This window comes from Pleuronectes platessa, chromosome 10, assembly GCF_947347685.1.
Source record: "Pleuronectes platessa chromosome 10, fPlePla1.1, whole genome shotgun sequence".
Taxonomy (NCBI): Eukaryota; Metazoa; Chordata; class Actinopteri; order Pleuronectiformes; family Pleuronectidae; genus Pleuronectes; species Pleuronectes platessa.
Window position 1 is genome coordinate 8,294,600 of NC_070635.1, and position 18,450 is coordinate 8,313,049.

The following is an 18,450-nucleotide window of genomic DNA, read 5'->3' on the forward strand; positions in this document are numbered from 1 at the left end:
AAGCTGAGAAACACTGGGCTTGTTCTGGCTATGCTGGAAATAACTCAGTGTGATGTCACATCTGTGTGTCAGACATGTCAGCAAAATGAAGAGTGCGACACAAAATGTCTACATGAGCCAAGAAACTCAAGGTATTTGGTCAATGTTGTATTCTTGTGTGTGCGATAACTGTTTGGTTTCTAATCTCTTCATCTCTGTCTGTCTGGTTGTGGGACACACATCTCCAGAGTCAGATCTTTGGCTTCACACTTGTGTGTTGTTAAGGGCGAGTGTCGACACGTCAAAGTGCGTTCACAACAATGCTAAAAGCAAAACCCAGAGAGGCTGTGGTACTCAAACATGATTGATTGATTGGTGTCATGAACATATTCCTCACACACAGATCCATCACCACCACCTGTCTGATCTGTCAACACCATGTTGGGTCCACAGATTAATGGTGTTGATGTGAAACTCTGACCCCCTCACCTGCATGACCCAATCAGAAGATTCACCAGACCAGGCTACGCTTTTATGGGTTTTCGTTGCTCCAGTTTTGGTGAATCTGTGTCGGCTGCAGCCTCAGATTTGAGTTCTTGGCCGCATCTGCTTCACAGATTGAAGCATTGTGCAGCTTTAACAAGTCTGGCCAGTTTCCTCTGCCCTCTCTCAGCAACAAGACTTTTCTTTTGCAGAGTTGTTGCTCACCAGCACATTTTTCTGACTCAAATCTAGAAACCATTTTGATCCCAGCAGAGGAACCAGTTAAACCAGCCCATTAGAAAAAGAAACAAAACACATCCCATCCCTATTCTGATGTTTGATGTGAACACCAAGTGAAGCTCCAGACCTGGATCTGCATGATTGGATACATTGCACTACTGTTGACTGAATGGCTGACAGAATAAATAAGTGTTTCCAATAAATAGCTTTTGGATTGAACAAGCAACTACAAGACAGATTAAGTTTATTCAAGCGTAATGCTCTAATAGCTCAGGGATGGGCCAATATTACATGAATCCACTCTTTAAAATTCAAAGATCTGAGACCTGATATGCGTCGTACCATCCCCGTTCACTGCATGGATAATCAATAATACATCATTCTAGTGAAAATACTATTTGGAAAATGTAATATTTTCCCTGGGTGTTAAGAAAAATCGGTTTGTTTTATTCCGAGCAGCATGAGCCCCGAGCCATCTTTCAAAATGTGAAAAATTAACAAATTGGAGTCACAGGGCTTGTTGATTACCATGGTGACATGCAAATTAGAAAATGGGGTCGTATTTCTCTTTAATAATAGCTTGTCAGAAGACGTGATGCAGAGCGTGTCAGTATCTCACCTTTTCAGGCCTCTTGTACACAGCTGGCCACTGAGAACTGTCATCGAAGTAAAGCAATATATTCTGACAGCAGCGAGACTGCACAGGGAGAGAGAGAGGGGGGGGGGGAGATTAGGAGAAAAGCTTGGGTGGGATGTGCACAGATCAGTGAGAAGGCGGCGAGACGGTTTGAGATTTGAGATTTAGACGGCAAATACTGTTTCCAAAGTCTGCAGGCTAAAACAAGGCATGCGTAAACAAAGACGAAAAAACAGCAAAATACAGAAAGATAAAGTGGAGAAGAGGAAAAAGGAGGAGGAGGAGGAGGAGGAAATAAGAAAAGAGGACGAGGCGGGTGCAGCAGGAACAGCCAGAGGAAGAGAGAACAAGCGATGGCATTGGTTTAGATGAGGTAAGAGGAAGGAAAGAAGAGAGACAACTTAGTTGAAAGAAAGACAGTCAAGGGAGCTGATGAAAACAAAATATGAAAGACTTGAGAGAAGAAAGTGTCGGCATGCTGCAGCAACTTGCAAAGCATAACACAAACACACACATACACAAACACACTAAATAATGGTCCTACCTTTGGATAGCGGAACCGGAAATCTAGACGTCCAAAGTCGGTGAGAAAGCAGAAGCGAGTGAGGAAAACCCAGTCCTGTCGTCAAGAAAGAGAAGAAAGGGAAACAACGATAAAAATGCATGAAGCAAAATAGAAACTAGGTTAAAGGCTCCATCTCTAACTCTATAACAGCCGAAGCAAAGACAAGCGTGAAGCATGTTTCTTTGCTGGTTTCTACTGAGCCCCTTCTATAAAGTTCTGTGGAGAACTATCACCAGTGCAAACCAGTGTAGTACATCCACATTTTCCTTCAGACTTGTATGAGTTCACTTTGTCCTATGGCTATTGAAATGTAATCAGTTCAACGACCGATGGCCACATTTTTTAGTTGGACTTGCAATATCATGTTTAATGAGGCCATGAATATGTTATGTGAGTCCACAATGACCTTGACCTTCGACCCTTGTCCACCCAAATCTATCCAGTTAATCCGTGAGTCTGATTGAACGTTTGCACCAAGTTCAAATAAAGTCGCTCGATGTGTTAGTGATGTGTCAGTGCTGCGTTCACAAGATCAAAAAATGTTTGTAAGGTGATAGTGACCTTGACCTCTGAACATCTAACCCCCCCCCCCCCCCCCACATACACACACACACACACACACACACACACACTCTGATCAGTTCATCCTTCAGTCCAACTGAGCGTTTGTACCAAATATGAAGAAATTAATTCAAGGCGTTTCTTGAGATATCGTGTTCACATGAATGGATCAGACAGATGGATGGACAACCCGAAAACATCGCCTCCCCTGTGACTGGCTATCAGCAGCATGCAGGGAGGAAAGTATCACCTTCAGGACGTCAGGGGCTTCACAGCTGTCAGTCAGACTGATGAGAAGTTGCAGGATGACAGATGTTTCACCGTGACCGAAAAACACCGACTGCCTGGATCATATTTCACAGCAATTAATCCAATAACCGTTGAGGCGTCTCATTCAAAGCCACAAATGTCAGCGTCTGTAGGAAAAGTCGGGGATCACCGAAGTCAATGGCTTCTATTGTCTGAGAAGCGTGAATGTCAGCGAAAAACCTCAGTGCCAATCCATCAGCGAGATATCACCCCGCATAAATTAAAACTTAATCACTTGTTATTATAATGATTCTCTTGGCACCACGGATATATCTCTACTGAGATTTAAAGACCGGCACAACAACAGACAGACACAGACATCTCTCCAGGGCCAGGATCCAATCGCATGGCAGTTTCAGAAAAGTGAAAGAGGAGGTGGAGAAGCAGTAAGAAAACAGGAGGTGGATGAGCGATGAGAGGAGAAGTAAGAAACTATCTATTCTTAAGTAACATTATTCAGCCATAAGCTTGGCAGCATGAGACTAGATAATAGTGCTGATGGTGTACTTCACTGAGCTTATATAAGTCACTGCAGCAGCATCGGGCTGGTAGTGTGTGTGTGTGTGTGTGTGTGTGTGTGTGTGTGTGTGTGTGTGTGTGTGTGTGTGTGTGTGTGTGTGTGTGTGTGTGTGTGTGTGTATGTGTACGTGTGTGTGTGTGATTTATATGGATCATACTGGGTCATATTAGTGAACACAGCACTAACACCACATCACTTATCTGCGGCCCCGAGAGGCAGCGAGAGTAGAAGAAGAGTTTCACACCAAGAATGAGACATCAACTGAAAGAACTACTAGGTTCAACAGGCCGCTACTCGCACATGTAGTAACATTTATTTGTTATTTATCTGATAGAAATATAATATTTTTACTATATTATAGACACGAGCTTGACAGCGATAGTAATGTGCAGTTTAACTTTAATTTTTCCTCCAACATTCTTTACCATTGTGAGATGGTGTGTTTGAGGCTTTTTTTGCCAATTTTCAGTTAATAATTCATTGATCTCCATGAAAATGATAAATCTGGCAGATTTAGAGGTCCGATTTCTTTGGGTGTGTGTAATTTAGTGCAGCTTAATTGAATTTAAAGGGACGGTTGGGCCTTGGCAGAGAGCGCCGCTCTAGTATTTTACTTTGACAGTAATTCCATTTTAGAGATGGACAATGGTGGGAATATCACATTATTTATGACTCACTAACAGGATGGTTATTATTTTAAAATAGTTCTACGCAGATACTAATACATGTTTGGGTGCCAGTCCCAAAACTGTTATTACTCTTATTCATTGCATAAATGAGCCCCATATTCATTGGGAAATGTCATAAACCAAAATATTATTCAATGTCAACTTTCTTGTCTTTTTAAAGTATATTTTTCAATTCAGGCGCCAGTATAAAACCTTTTGAAAATACTTTTTTAACATGATCTTAATTTAAAGCGCAACTATTAGTTGGCGCACAATCCTTCATTTAACAAGATATCCTAAACCTGTTGTCAAAACACAAACAGATATGCAAAATAGTTTATAATAATTTGTTTAGATTGCCTGGTAAATTTATAATACTTTCTTGATTAAAGTAAACATAACCAAGAATCTCATCAAGTATTACATTAGAGCTGTAACAGTTTAAACCATTTATAGTTTCCAGACGAAGAAATTCATCTGCAGCTCTTCTGAAAACGGATTCATCATTTCAGCCCAACACTCAACTTGTGTGAGAATTTCAACAAGAACCAATCGTAACCAGATATATGCTGACACACGACAGGTTTTCATCTATCATTTCTCACAGCTGTCAGATGAATTACGCTGCTGCAATGTCCGCTTTAAAAAACAGAAAAACAATCCCAGAACCCCAGATGGTTAAATCTCTCGCAGCAGGATATATTATGCTGATGTATTGAACAAGCTCTACCTCAGGTAATAAAAATAAATTGTACTCTTCAAGCAGATCTGAAGCAGAAGCAGATGAACCCAGGCTGGTTGGACTCATCCAGCCACCACACACACTCAAACATTTCTGCCTCTTGGAGAACTGGAGCGCGGTTCTTATTAAAACCGGCCTTCAGGTTGGTTGTTATGAACTCCTGATCGCCATCCAACCAGCCAAACTCCCCATGCCCCATTATACTGTAATTACCTCTGCCCTGCATTCCCTCTCCATAAACAAGCACAGTAATTTCTGTGCTGAGGAATAAAGTGCAACCGGAGCAGCACAGTGTGGCTAGCGCCGCCGCCTTCATACATCACAGCTAACAAAACCGCAGCCATAATTCACCCGCTGCCAGCCGGCTTCAGCCCCTAGAGACTCGGGGCTATAATTCATGGCAAACTCAGAAAGTCACCGAAGCCTGAGACCCGGTCCCACCGCCGTGCGTCGTCCAGGGTGCAGCCATGACAACTAGGGCAACACAGGGAAGCACTGACCCAGAGACGAAACCCTGGAGAGAGAAGAGAGAGAGGTGGTTGGGATGGGGGGGGGGGGGGTAACATATGTGCATATGTGTCACACTGTTACAGCTGAAACACACATGCACACGTAGCGAATCAAATGTCCCGCACCAATGGTGTCAGAGAATCCACAGCAGCAGCTAACAAACACTCAAACACACAAACACTGACTGTGTCTTTTGTCACTTATGTTATCAAATGATCTTCTCAATAATCAAGCAGCCGTGTGCAGCTCTGAATGAATAATGGCGTCCGACGCAGATAGTGCCCCCTCGCTGGATGAGCAAACTCCTCACACACAAACGCAGCAGAAACCGATGATATCTAATCAGAAGTTCAAGCCATGAGCCCACAGATTTCAAAAGGTCAAACTGGGCTGTGATTAGACGTGAAACTGGACGAAAGTTTCAGGATGAAGTATGATGACCAGGCTGTGGCTGTTTGCCTCCACCATCCGCAGCAGCTTCAGGCTACATACAGTTTTATTCCAGATCCGTATGAGGTCACTGTGACCTTCGACCAGCAAATTCTTATAAATTCTCTTAATTCTTCTGTTACTGTTTGCACCAAATTTGAGGACATTTCCTTAATGTGCTGCTGAGATGAAGTCACAAGACCAAAAACATGTTTTGTAAAGGTCACAGTGACCTTGACCTTTGAATTTTGAACAATTCCTGTTCAGAATGTATTGATACTGTGTGCAGCTTTAACAGCCTCCACTCTTCTAGGAAGTCTTTCCATCAGACTTCAGAGCCGGGTTCTAAGGATTTCCTCCCAGTCAGTAGCAGGAGCATTACTGAGGTCAGGAACTGATGTTGGCTGATAAACCTTGGCTCCCAGTCGGTGGCTCAGTTTGTCCCAAAAGGTGTTTGATGGGATTGAGTTCAAGGCTTTGTCAAGAAAATCCTCAAAAAGAAATTGGGCATTTTCCTCTGGAAATTGAACACAACCGCTGACACAACGTTGGAGGCATGATTAATTGTAAGATATCAGTTTGTGCTGGAACAATTTCCTTTGAGTAGATCTGCACTAGAACACACTAGAACCTTCACCATGAAAGATTGAGATTGGTATGTGCAATAATGTATGACATTAGAAAGTTATGATGTGAGTTAAAGAATCCTTACTTGCAGCTGTGCCCTGATTCCAACCTGAGAGGAAGGAGAAGTAGAAGCCTCTCTCTCCCAAAGAAATCCCTCCACTCTTTCCTTAACCTCAGCTACTTCAGCTCGCGCTCATGTTCTTGACCTCTCGTGGCTAATCCTCTACTCCTGCCACCACTTCCTCTTACTGGGCAGACTGATCATCAACAGCCTTACAGTTACACAGAGAGATTTCAAGGTTAACCTGTGTGAAAAAGATGACTGTTTCTGAATGAATGCAGGTTTGGCAGCATGTGAACAACGTCCCTATGCTTGAGTCAGGGTTGAAACTGGGTTGTGCGTTTCCATTGAGCCCAGCACAGTAACCAACACGCAGGCAGAACGCTCCCCATGCATGTCCCACATGAAAAGTGAAAGGGCAGTAAGACACTGGCATGGTTGTTAAAGACTCCATTGAGATCTGGCTGGCTGAAGGCCTAAAGAGTGCACTTCCTACAATAGGTGTAGACACACCAAGATTTTATACAATGCCCATATAAAGGCAGACCAGTGACTCAAACAAGACCATCATATTATCAGCCCTCCTGTATGAAGTTTACCAGCTGTTAGTACAACTCACATCTGGGGGCCTGATACCAACAACAAGGTTTAGGCCAGTGAATCCCTCTGCATTGACTCAATGCTGTCAGGTGGGGTGTAGCTAGTTACCCACTCTGTGAACTCATGCCATGTGCACCTCCTTGGAAATATAACTACATGTCGCTGCAACTAACAACACAACAACCAGTTGTTCTGCTTGACAGCTTGTATCGTCCTTGTCTCTTGGCGGCCGAACACGATCAAAAAGCTCATTGACCATCGTCCTCAGTCAGTTCAGAGGTCATCTCCTCCGATGTCTTCAGTTTTCTACATTGCTGCGATTTCTGTCAAAGTATCTGCTCTTCATCATTCATTAGCATAAACTTTGAAACAATCCTCTCAGTTTGAAATGTTTGAAGTTCAGTGACATAGAAACTCCTCCGCCAAACTGCGTTTAGGCGGTGCACAAGTATGAATGCTCAAAACGGCTGAATCGATCCCACGCGGAAGTATAATCCAGGCTTTAGGCCAGTGTGTGTGTGTGTGTGTGTGTGTGTGTTTGTGTGTGTTTGTGCATTTGGGCGCCTCAGTATGGAGCAGAAAAAAGACTAAGCCCTGGAGAACAGTGGATGAGGTGTCTACCTTAATTCCCTCTTAGTCTTCTTATTTCCCTGTGGCCGGTGCATTGTGATGCAGAGTCACTCCACCACCTCCCCGAGGGTGTGTGCATGCTTGCACGAGTGTGTGTACATAATACACACCATTAATCAAGTGCTATGCCTTCATGCAGTATTTGATCAATTTAGAATCTCTTTCTGTCTCCCTCCCTCTCGGTTTCTGTCCTTTCTTCTCCGTCTTTTTTCTCCAGATCCCTGTTTGCTTGCTAAGCCTCATTAACAATTAATTACCAATCAGCTAGTCAAGTCACCCCTGGACCGCTGGGCTTCTCAATGATTCATTAGTCAGGGTTACACAACGCTGCAAAGCATAAACACACTCACGCACCAGCACGCACACAAACACACTCAAGCTCGGTGCCACTGTGTGTCCCTCTGGGTGATCCACATGAGCAGACACACACTTTGTAGACAATGCACACACACACACACACGTATACATTGATACATTAAAGAAAGCATATTGACACATGAAAACACTCCTCACGTGCAAATACCTGCACACGCACAAGGTGCCTGTATCCAATCACAAAGTCCTCATTAAAAAGAGATGTAGGGAAACTGATTGAGTTTGAAATTCCACGCATAGAAGCCTCCCGACAGTTACTGCAATGTCAACTTGAAGTTTAAATGACTTTGAAAGCTGTGTTTGCTGAAATCCATCATTTCAGATCTGGTATATTTTTCATGGCATTAATTAACATAAGACATCACATGCTTGGCCTCTTCACTTCAATCCTGGTGAAATCCTTCATTTCAAAGCTGGGGTTCTATCAACCCAGACATTCATCAGTGTGTTTTCATCTGGTTGTGTTGATATAAGGCCCAGAGAGCTCAAGCATGATGATGAATATGAGTGCTGGACTTAAATTAGAAAAGAGGACATTCAAGGGCATCTGTTCATATTCATTAATTTGGAAAGACATAAAAAAAGTTTTAAAAGAAGTTGAAAGACCTTTCAGGTCTAATCCACAAATTTTCATTAACTCAAAGACAAATTAACTTTTAACCTATCTACAAGAAAATGGAAAACTAGAGCTTGATGACTCAATCTCTCATATTAAATTCATGATATGAATGTGGGTATTTTTAAACCTGCAACAGCTGCAACTGACACTAAATAAAAATAAACTAGGGGCCACTAGGGGTCTCTCAAAACAATAACAAAAGACCTGGGGAGTTGTCGCTGACTTGCGCTAATTGTGCCATAATGTTCTGGTGCCGCTGGTTCCCCTGTTGTTTGTGCTTTACAGGGAGAACTTTGGCAATTGAACAGGCAGCAAACTGCAAATCATGATCCATTAGGAGGGACCAGTACAACCAGTGGGAGGGAAAACAACAGATGCTTAACAGTGCGTTTTTCCTTCATCATACGTCAGTTTCCCTGGAAGTTATGGCAAACAGGCAAAGCCACAGGTAAAGTGGGTTTTATTCAAGATAACGTCCCATTACCTTAAATACAATAAGAGCTTTCTCTATCCTGTCCCTTAAAGTTCAATTACAAATTGAAGCAAATAAGTTAAAGCCAGTAACGGATGAATTTATTGATTCAGCTACAAAGACAACTGTTGATTCTGTCAGACGGCTGCACATCACCACAAAGGAAACCTGGTCAATACATTGTGTCATTTACACTTCGGCTAAATGTGACCTGCTAGCTGATGTAAGGTTTCGTATAGACCAGAGTTTACTTTTATCTGACTAAATTACATTGCAATACCAAGATTAGTCCAAAAAAATTGCAAATTCCTAAAAATCCTTCAGCCCTTTTGTAAACTGATGTTTGGCCGCTGAATCCACCAGTGTGTGTGTGTGTGTGTGTGTGTGTGTGTGTGTGTGTGTGTGTGTGTGTGTGTGTGTGTGTGTGCGCGCTCTGTGTAAATGTAGCTAAACAGCCCATCCCGAGGTCAAACGAGGACTTTGCAGTAATAAATGTCCAACATCCGTCTGCTACAAACTCATTGACGCAGGAGACACAGAGAGTGGATTTACTGCCATTCTCAGAGGGCCCTGTTCTATTGGCTGTCAAAGGATGGGTCCCTTTTTTTATTTTATCTCTTTCCCTGCTCACGTTTTCCCAGCTGGATTCGAACCGATGACCTTCTCCTGACCCTTAAGGCTTCGACAATACTGCCCCTAACAGGGACGCTTTTATCAGCGCCTCCACACACCATGAGCCACTTAGGCTTATGTACACAACTCCCTGCCCAAGAGGACCCACTGACCAGTTGGGCGGACCATTGTCTTTGTTGGATTTAGTCTTTCACTGTGGTAAAGTTGATTTGTGGATTTACAGCCCCGCACAAACTCAGCCTTGAGACATCAACAGCATCATGGGAGTGTTTTTGTGTCAGTGGGGATGGGGAACACTTAGGGGTTTCTATGCCCTTAAATATTAGCATTTTAAAAGAGACTTAATCGCTTGTATTTAACAATAATTTTCTTCTAATTTTCTAATTACACTTCTCTAATTCTAGTTTGAGTTTAATTTTCTATTAAGATGAGATGGTGGCTAATAGAGTTCATCAAAAGGAAATTAGACAAGACGCTTACACAGCTGTGTGTGTTTGTTTGAAAAGGGTCAGGTGAATTAAACCAATCGCATTTTGATTTATAGCAGGTGGAACCCAACAAAAATATCATTACCCTCGGCCATCCTGACGCTCAAGGCCATTTCATGGGGTTTACCTTTTTCTGTGCGGTGGTTTGAGCTACGGAGCAGATCAGAGACCAGTCAGTCCGACAGCACAGATGGCTGAGCGACAGGACGGAGGATGGGAAGGTGGGGACAGGAACATGTCAGAGACGTGACCAACATGTTTAATAACTGAATGCAAATGGCTCTGATCTTCTGCTTAGATGAGATTTCAGTCTTATGAAATTACAAAATCAAATGCAAGATTAATTTGCAGAAGGTTGCATCTGATCTTTGGTTGGTTAGCTGTGATTCCTTCCGGATTAATGATGATTAAAGTGTTTCATGTTAGAAGAAGTGAAGTAGTCGACAGCCTGCAATTAACATTAGCATTTTGATTGGCCAAGAGACTAAAGGAATGTAAATAATTGCTGAATTGACGAATGATCAAAAGTACATTTGCGATAAATCTGAACGGATTTGATTTCATCTCCACAAGGGGGGTAACTTTTCACCCCTGTTTGTCCGTCTCTTTGTTTGTTGGTTATTTAGTTTGTTTGTCAGCAGGATTACGCAGAAACTTTTGAACAAAATTCCTCCAAAGCTTGGAAGGATGGGATATCGGCCAAGAAGGAACCCATTAAACTTTGAGGATACTAACTAAGTGATTATATGTTTAATCACTAATTTACGGGACAGATGTGTCTATGAGTGTGTGTGAACTTTGGTGCAGATCAAAGTAAAAATCTGGATCTAGTGGATTTAAATGTGGTTTTTATAGGAGGGCAGGCTTTTGTTTGGTTTGTCTATATCTTCCCATCATTCTTCCTCAGTGGAGATAATGATTTCATGATCTGCTTTGTTGGCTTGGCCATAAAGCTTGATTGAATTTAAGGGGACTGTTGGGCCTTGGCAGAGGTCTGAGCTCGACTGGGTGCCATTCGAGTTGCACTCATGGTTTCAGAAAAAATAAACTGAACAGTATCATTGTGGATCCAGGCTAATCTGTACGTGTAGCATATCAATATTGACATAAATTAAAGCTTTTATATATTCAGCCTTTTTGCTCTGCTGCTTTGTAAAAGCTTTGAACTGGTCAACTGCGTCCAGTGTGTTTTAAGGGGGTTTAACTGCCGCGTGGTATTTTGGCCCCTTTTGTTTAAGCTTAATATAGAAAACAGCAAAAGCAACAAAGATTTGGTTTGAGACTGCGTGTGAGTGGTCACAGGGTTCTGACCAGTCACTAATACTCATGGTTCACCACTGGTTGGTGTGGGTGTGTGGGAATGTGCAGAAGATGGGGGGGGGGGGTTAATGGGTGACACTGGAGGAAGGAATACACAAGACTGCTGATGTGTTAAACTGTACAAATACACGCACTATCAATATGTCAAGCCTGGTGTGTCTTGATGTCATTCAACGTGTCACGGTGTTTTGCCTAAACTGCCAAATGACAGCAGGAGAAGAAGGAGAGAAAATCAACATAGCTGGAGAAAGAAGAGTATTTTAAGAGACATAAGGTCTAAAGTCCTATTAATTAATTCCTCCTTTATTTAAAAAGCATTCAAATTCATCTTCTAGACAATGTAATGGATATCTTCTAGAGGCTGATAAATTACATTTTGGGGGCTGATGCCAATATTATGGAGTAAACTATTTTTTTTAATGACTTCAAAAGATATCGTTTTTAATCCTTCATGACAAAGAAATTAAATACCTTTAACTTTCAATAAAAATGCATTGAACTATAATTGGAATTTTGCCTTAGAATGTAAAACATAAACACATATTTTATACATTGTTTATTCTGTACTCCTTTTTACACGAAACATAAATGCAGATACCGATAAAGGTTTCAATATCACAGGATTTTTATTGGAAAACCGATAAATCATTCCCTGACATTTTATAGAAATTACTTGTGGATTGTATTAAGAAAATAATAAACAGACTAAGTGATGATTAAAAAAAATCCGTTGCAGCCTCACCGAGACAATATGAAATGTACTTATTAATGTGAAGCCTCTTTTTTATTTTTAAGCCGCATATTGTTAAGCCGCACATAACAAGACAGTTTGACAGTTGTTGGTGACAGTTGCGACCCTTTTCTTATTTACAGCAGAGGAATAGAACAGTGGATGCTTTTATAGTCAGAGACATGAGCCTCAAACCAACACTCACACTCGGAGGACGCCCAGTGAAACCCATCGGCCACTGAGCAGCTCCACCGGAGCAGGTGCACATTCAGTGCTGCGTTCAAGGGCATCTCGGCAGCCGTGATGGATGGATGATTGCCTCGCAGCCGATTTATCTATTCTGATCCCCCATCGTCATCACAGGGATTCAAACTGGTGACTTCAATCTCTCAGTTCAGGACACATTTTGAAATTGACTATATAGCTGGGGAATGTGAGCACAAGAGGTCAGTGGGCTACAGAGTGGGAATTAAAGCTTGTTGCCTCAGTGTCTGGTTCTGCTCTTTGTTTCTTGGAGGAACCAGAGGAGGTGATATACAAGCTGCTACGTGGGTCTCCATTACAAACCGTGGTTTTGCTGCCAAATCACATTTAAACAGGACGTGGAAATATGTGATACACGAAACACCTGGATGCACACGGCAAAATGCAAATACTGATTAATTGGAGGCACATTTCTGTACGTGGGTGTGTTTTTAAATATGACGCCACCGGTCCCCCTGTGACCTGAGCTGCACGGTGCAACAAACTAGTCCCCGGCTGTCGGTCCGCTGAGGCAACTGGATATTTCAACTGTCTGGGGTTGGAGCTAAAATAGTTGTTCGACTAATTTAAACTAATTAACTTCAGAAAGCATCTGTCAAGCAAAGACGGTGCAAGTCTGCTGATTTCAACTTCTCCCATTTGAGATTTTACAGTCAGGAACAAAACAACAAATCTGTGCCTGATGGGCTCTGGGGAGTTGTGTTGTTATTATATTCCTCCTTTATTAAGTGGAATAAGAATCTAATACATCTGGTTAGAAAACTCCACCTGACCCCACAGACTGAAGGGTCAAATGTTTCATCTGTTGTTCCACCTCCAGAGCTCAGTTTCTTTAGGAATCCCAACAGAACCATTAACATTTTCTAAAAGACCATAAACATTAGGATCGAAGCTCATTTGACCAGAGGGGCTGCACTTTGTCTGCACAGTGGCCAGAACAAAATGGTAGCCACCCCTCCTGTGCAACTAGTCCGTCAAACTCCGGGAACTCGTGAAACCACAGAGCAGAGGTTTGGAACAGCAGGGGGCCGCAGCTTCTCCGGAATTACAACAAGAGCAGCGCACATTCTGAACTCAGATCTGAACTCAGATCTGAACTCAGCGTGATGATCTGTCTGAAAAACAATGAACCCAGAAAGGAAGGAGGGAAGGAAGGAATGAGGGAAGGAGGGAAAGAGGTGAGGAGATGGACTGAGCTTCTCCAGGACCGATCTACCGCCGCGCGCCACCTGTAACGACTCCTCTGTTAATGAACAGAAACGGAGCATTTCATCAACAGGAGCGTGCACGTCACAGGTGAGTGATCGATACCCGGACGCTGGATCGATAATAACCGGGGACTCGTGGGATGAAGATGACGATGAAGATGATGATGAAGATGACCCATGAGGATGAAATATGCGCCACAGTTGACATGAACGCAGATGGAGCGCGACTGCGAAGCAAGAGCAGAGAGGTGCATGTGTGCGTGTGCGTGTGTGTGTCATGCACATCTGATGGAACTTGAAGGTGCAGTGGTCGCAGCTTTTTTATCCGCCGCGGAGGCAACTGTGCGCGGCTCCGCAGTCCGGACCCCCCCCCCCCCCCCCCGTGTCCCTCTGTCTCCCATCAGTGGTGCCATTGTCGCGAGTGGCAAAGAAAACGCACACAAACAAACACACGCAAGCTGCGCTCACCTCTTTCGTGTTGACGATTCCCTTCACGTATTTCCCGAGGACCGAGTCCACGCACAGGAGGCTGCACAGCAGCAGCCACGCGAGTCTCTCCCCTGCCCGCACCTCCATCTTTCTCTCTCCCCCGCCGTCGCTCGTCTGCGATCCCTGGCTCCCCGAAGCCTGTGTCTGAGGCGGGGGCGCGCACGGAGACACGGCTCCAGCCAAAAGGAGCGCGCCCGCAAGAGAAAGAGAGAGTGAGGGGTAAGCGAGTGAGTGAGAGAGGAGGTGAGAGAGAAGGGGGGAGGGGGAGGGGTAAGTGAGTGAGAAAGGGTAGGGGGGGAGAGAGAGAGAGAGAGAGAGAGAGAGATGGGGTGAGAGTGGAGTAGATGAGAGTGGAGTAGATAGAGAGAGAGATGGGGGTGAGTGAGAGAGTGGAGGAGATAGAGGGGTGAGTGAGTGAGTGAACGAGGAGGTGAGAGAGAGAGAGTGGAGAGGAGAGAGAGAGTTAAATTAGGTGAGAGAGAGGGCGTGAGAGAGAGATTGGGGGGTAAGTGAGAGAGTGGAGGAGAGGTGGGGGGGTGAGTGAGAGAAGGGAGGGGAGAGATGGGGGAAAGAGAGAGAGAGGCCGCGTGCACGTTGGTCAATGTGCATGTGCCCCCTCCAGGAGCAGAAGCTGGTGCTGGTGTGCGTTTTCGGGGGTGCGTCCGGTTCCGCTCGTACTTTAAGATTGCGACACACGCACACGCATTAAAATGCCACCGCTGATTGAAAATCATGTTTTCATTAGAGGTCACGCGCACACGCACGCACACACAGGCACACGCCTCTCCCTCACTTTATTATATGACCAACACTGCTGCTGTTTAAATGAAATTAAAGTATATTTTTGGCAAAAGGTCAAATTGAAGTAATCCCTGCATTCCAAACGTTGTACACTATAAGTATCAGTACAATGTACTTGATGTATAATAAAAATGGATTAGTTAGACGTTAAAATAAGATAAGACTAAACACACACAGACAGAGGTATTGGTGTAATGTACTTACTTTAAGTAGATTAACAAGTGGACTACATTTATGTTGATGACAAAACCAAACTAAACACACACACACACACACACACACACACACACACACACACACACACACACACACCCCTCAGGGATTGCACCATTTATCACTATTTGTAAATTCAGTCATTCTATTTTATTTGCTGATCCTACTACTATTTCTATTTTCCATGTATATATATATATATAGAGAGAGAGAGAGAGAGAGAGAGGGGAGAGAGAGATATAAGAGAAAGAAGCCTTTACAATTTCCTTGTTCTTGAGTGTGATGACAGATCTCTGAATCTTTGATCAGATTAATACTGTTACAGCAGCATCGAGGGAATAGTGAAATACACACGTAGAAAAAGGAAAGAAGTGAAAACAAAATTACAATTATATGAAATTGACTGGATAATATATGATTTACCCAAGAGTAATTTATACTGTCAGGTAGTTTTATCCATCACATTCTATAAACTCATGTTTATTTATTTTTCCTATTTTTAACCGTCGGGCGATGAGCACAGTACTTGACAGAGACGTTAAGAGTAACATCAAATAGAATACTCAAAACGTAAAACACAAGTACCTCAAAGTTGTACTTCCAGTACTTCATGCATCCCTTGTGTGTAGACAAAACACATAACAGATTGCTCTCTGAATTGTGCATGTCAGCATTTGATCTGATAATTTTTTTATGTTTAACAAAAGCTTGTCTTATTTATTGACCTTTATGAATCTCAGTATATCAAGAGAAATTCAGCAGTTTGTATAAATAACGATGAAGAATATCTGGTCATATAGATCCAGTTATTGCTGTAAAGAAAAGTCAAATTCATGAGTTGTGACACAACAGCTTGTTCATGGGAGAATATATTTATTTAGATAAAAATCAACAGAGGGAGAATCAAGCCTACTCGTTGCTTATCAGACAAACACTGGTATGAAATCTGCAAAGAAAATTCAGTCCAAAAAAAATACCCAAAAAATAAATTTGCAGTCAACCTGATCAACAAATCTGAAAGTAAAAAGATCTACATGGATCATATAATATACATTCTTTTTTTTTTTCACAGGTTTGCACTTGTGGTGTTTTCAATAAATGAAAATAAAAAAAGTACAAAATAAACTCTAAAACAACTTAGGTTCCAGTCTATGGCTTGTTTTTTGAAAGCATAATCTTGTTATAAGTAAGCATTGCATTTTACAGTGCAGAGCAATTTGCATATGGGCAGCAGTAAGATTATGGCATCGACTAGCACCTGCATTTAAATACCAGTGAACAGCAAGGACAGAACATAACACGAGTTACAAGATCTTTGGTTCTGCCTGAAACGAACCTGAAATGAAACTTATCTTATTGAATTGAGGGTTTGTCATTAGGAAACATTTCTGAGAAGTGGTCGAGGTCATTTGTAAAAATAATCAAGCTTCGAGGAATCTTGTTAAATCTACAACAGGACATGATATGCAAGTTGCTAAATATGACGTTTAAACTTGAGGTGATTCAAACACATTGTATAACAAGAAACAACCAATCAAACATGAAAAGTAGAGTGGTGCTGGTGTGCAGCTGTGAATGTTGACCTACAGGTTGAACCAACCAGCTCAAGGTTGCAGCAGCGTTGACTTTGTCATTGCACTTCAATGAAAATCAACTTTGGGCAAAGAAAATCTCTGGTCAGAGCAGCTTTCCAAGAGTAAAAAAAACAACAGTAGAGGTATACAGTACAAATCGAAACACTGAAACTAGCTGTGTACTAACAGGGAGGATTGGGATTGTAAAGATGCCCTGTGGATTATTCTCACACAGACTGTGAAGCAGCAACACTGATTGAAACAGGACTGAATCAGACATTTCAGCTCGTAGTGGCTGGCAGCACGTGAGCATCAGCGGAGCCACAATAACGCCTGGGATGGGAGAACTAAATGAATCGCTGAATAACTTTTCAGTCCATAAACTGCCACACGGGCTCTGGTCAGTCAGCTGCTTAGCCCGACGCATTTTAAGGAGTCACATGAAGGTCAAAACACAGACAGTGAATTCATTTGACACAAATTTCTATTCTTCGTATATAAAAAGTGCTGATGACCGATCAAACCTGCTCGTCTCCATATGCGCTGGATCTTTCAGTTCAGTCTATTTACTTAAATCACAAACTGAACCTTCTGTGCCAGAGGTCCGACTTCTCCAAACAACACTAGATGATTTATTCTTGAACAGTCTCGTCTGTGAGGTGCCATTTCCAAACGTCACAAACTTAGAGGACGTGCCCGAGTGTGAGCTCACGTTTTTACAGTCACTAATTCGCTTGTGCCGACTCCACTCGAGCCGCCCTCACAGGAACCAAGCAAAGGAGGGAAAAACACAATAATGAAAACGATGTGTTTACAAGTTTAAGCTTAAATACACTTTGTGGATTGCCAGAGCAAACTACTGCGAAAGTGCAGAGCGAGCATTAACCGCAGCTCGCGAAGCAAACTTCAGCCCAGCGCATCTGAGAGAATGAGTGTATTGCTTTCTTCCTCTTCACGGCCCTGGTTCTCTGCATCAATCTGACTAAAAATATTGCGGTAAGTACTCGGAGCTGACAGAACTGAGCATGGCCTAATCCTGTAGCATGACTTTGCTGCTGAAAATCCTGCTCTTCTACAGGAGGGAGGATTTTGTACCCGAGAGCTCCAGCTAAATCCTATTCATCACACAGCATCTCTCTCCACAGACCTGGCAACCCCAGCCCCGTCACCACGCAAGGGCAGGACAGTGCCAGCATTGTTGGCATCTATATTTAGTTGGACTTGATAGAGGGACTGACCCTGCGAAGGACATTTTAGTGCACTTCAAAGTGCTTGAGTGGCATCTCGCTCTGAGGAGTGTCCTTGGGTTATTGAAAACAAAGTCAATCCCAAATGCGATGGTGGGGAGCAGAGAAGAAAGTCTGGACCTCCACTGGCAGCACCTTCAGCTGACCAGACACAACGTATGTGGCATCTACACAGCACGCTAACAATCTCTTTCCCTCAGTCAGTGTCCTGGAGCGTTCCCTAAAAGCATCTGATCTGTGGAAAACGGTTGTCAGGCAGGAAATCCTCTGGAGAGAAGTGCTAATTTGCCACAGTGCATACGGTGCAGAAAAGTATTGAGCAATAACACCTGGAGAGGAACAGGAACAACCTGGGAGAAACGTCAGTGCAGTGAGGTTTAAAATATGTATTGGTGGCTGAGGGCTGAGCTTTTTCACTGCCCACCTCCCTCCCTCACTTCAGTTCTGCAGAGAAAA

The 18,450-nt window shown here is 43.0% G+C and overlaps 1 protein-coding gene across 2 annotated transcripts in view; it reads right to left on the reverse strand.

Moving 5' to 3' along the window:
- tmem145 (transmembrane protein 145) overlaps window positions 1-14,297 on the reverse strand; it is a 33,993-nt gene extending 19,696 nt beyond the window's left edge. Inside the window, exons 1-3 of one of the 2 annotated variants that reach the window (XM_053432667.1) lie at window positions 14,139-14,297; window positions 1,884-1,958; window positions 1,322-1,399 (exon numbers count right to left, since the gene is read on the reverse strand). In XM_053432667.1, coding sequence (XP_053288642.1) covers window positions 1,322-1,399; window positions 1,884-1,958; window positions 14,139-14,246 — 261 coding nt within the window. In that variant the 5' untranslated portion in view covers window positions 14,247-14,297. The remainder of the gene's footprint in view (window positions 1-1,321; window positions 1,400-1,883; window positions 1,959-14,138) is intronic. The other variant, XM_053432666.1, reaches the window with a different exon arrangement.
- Between the last annotated feature and the right edge of the window lie 4,153 nt (window positions 14,298-18,450).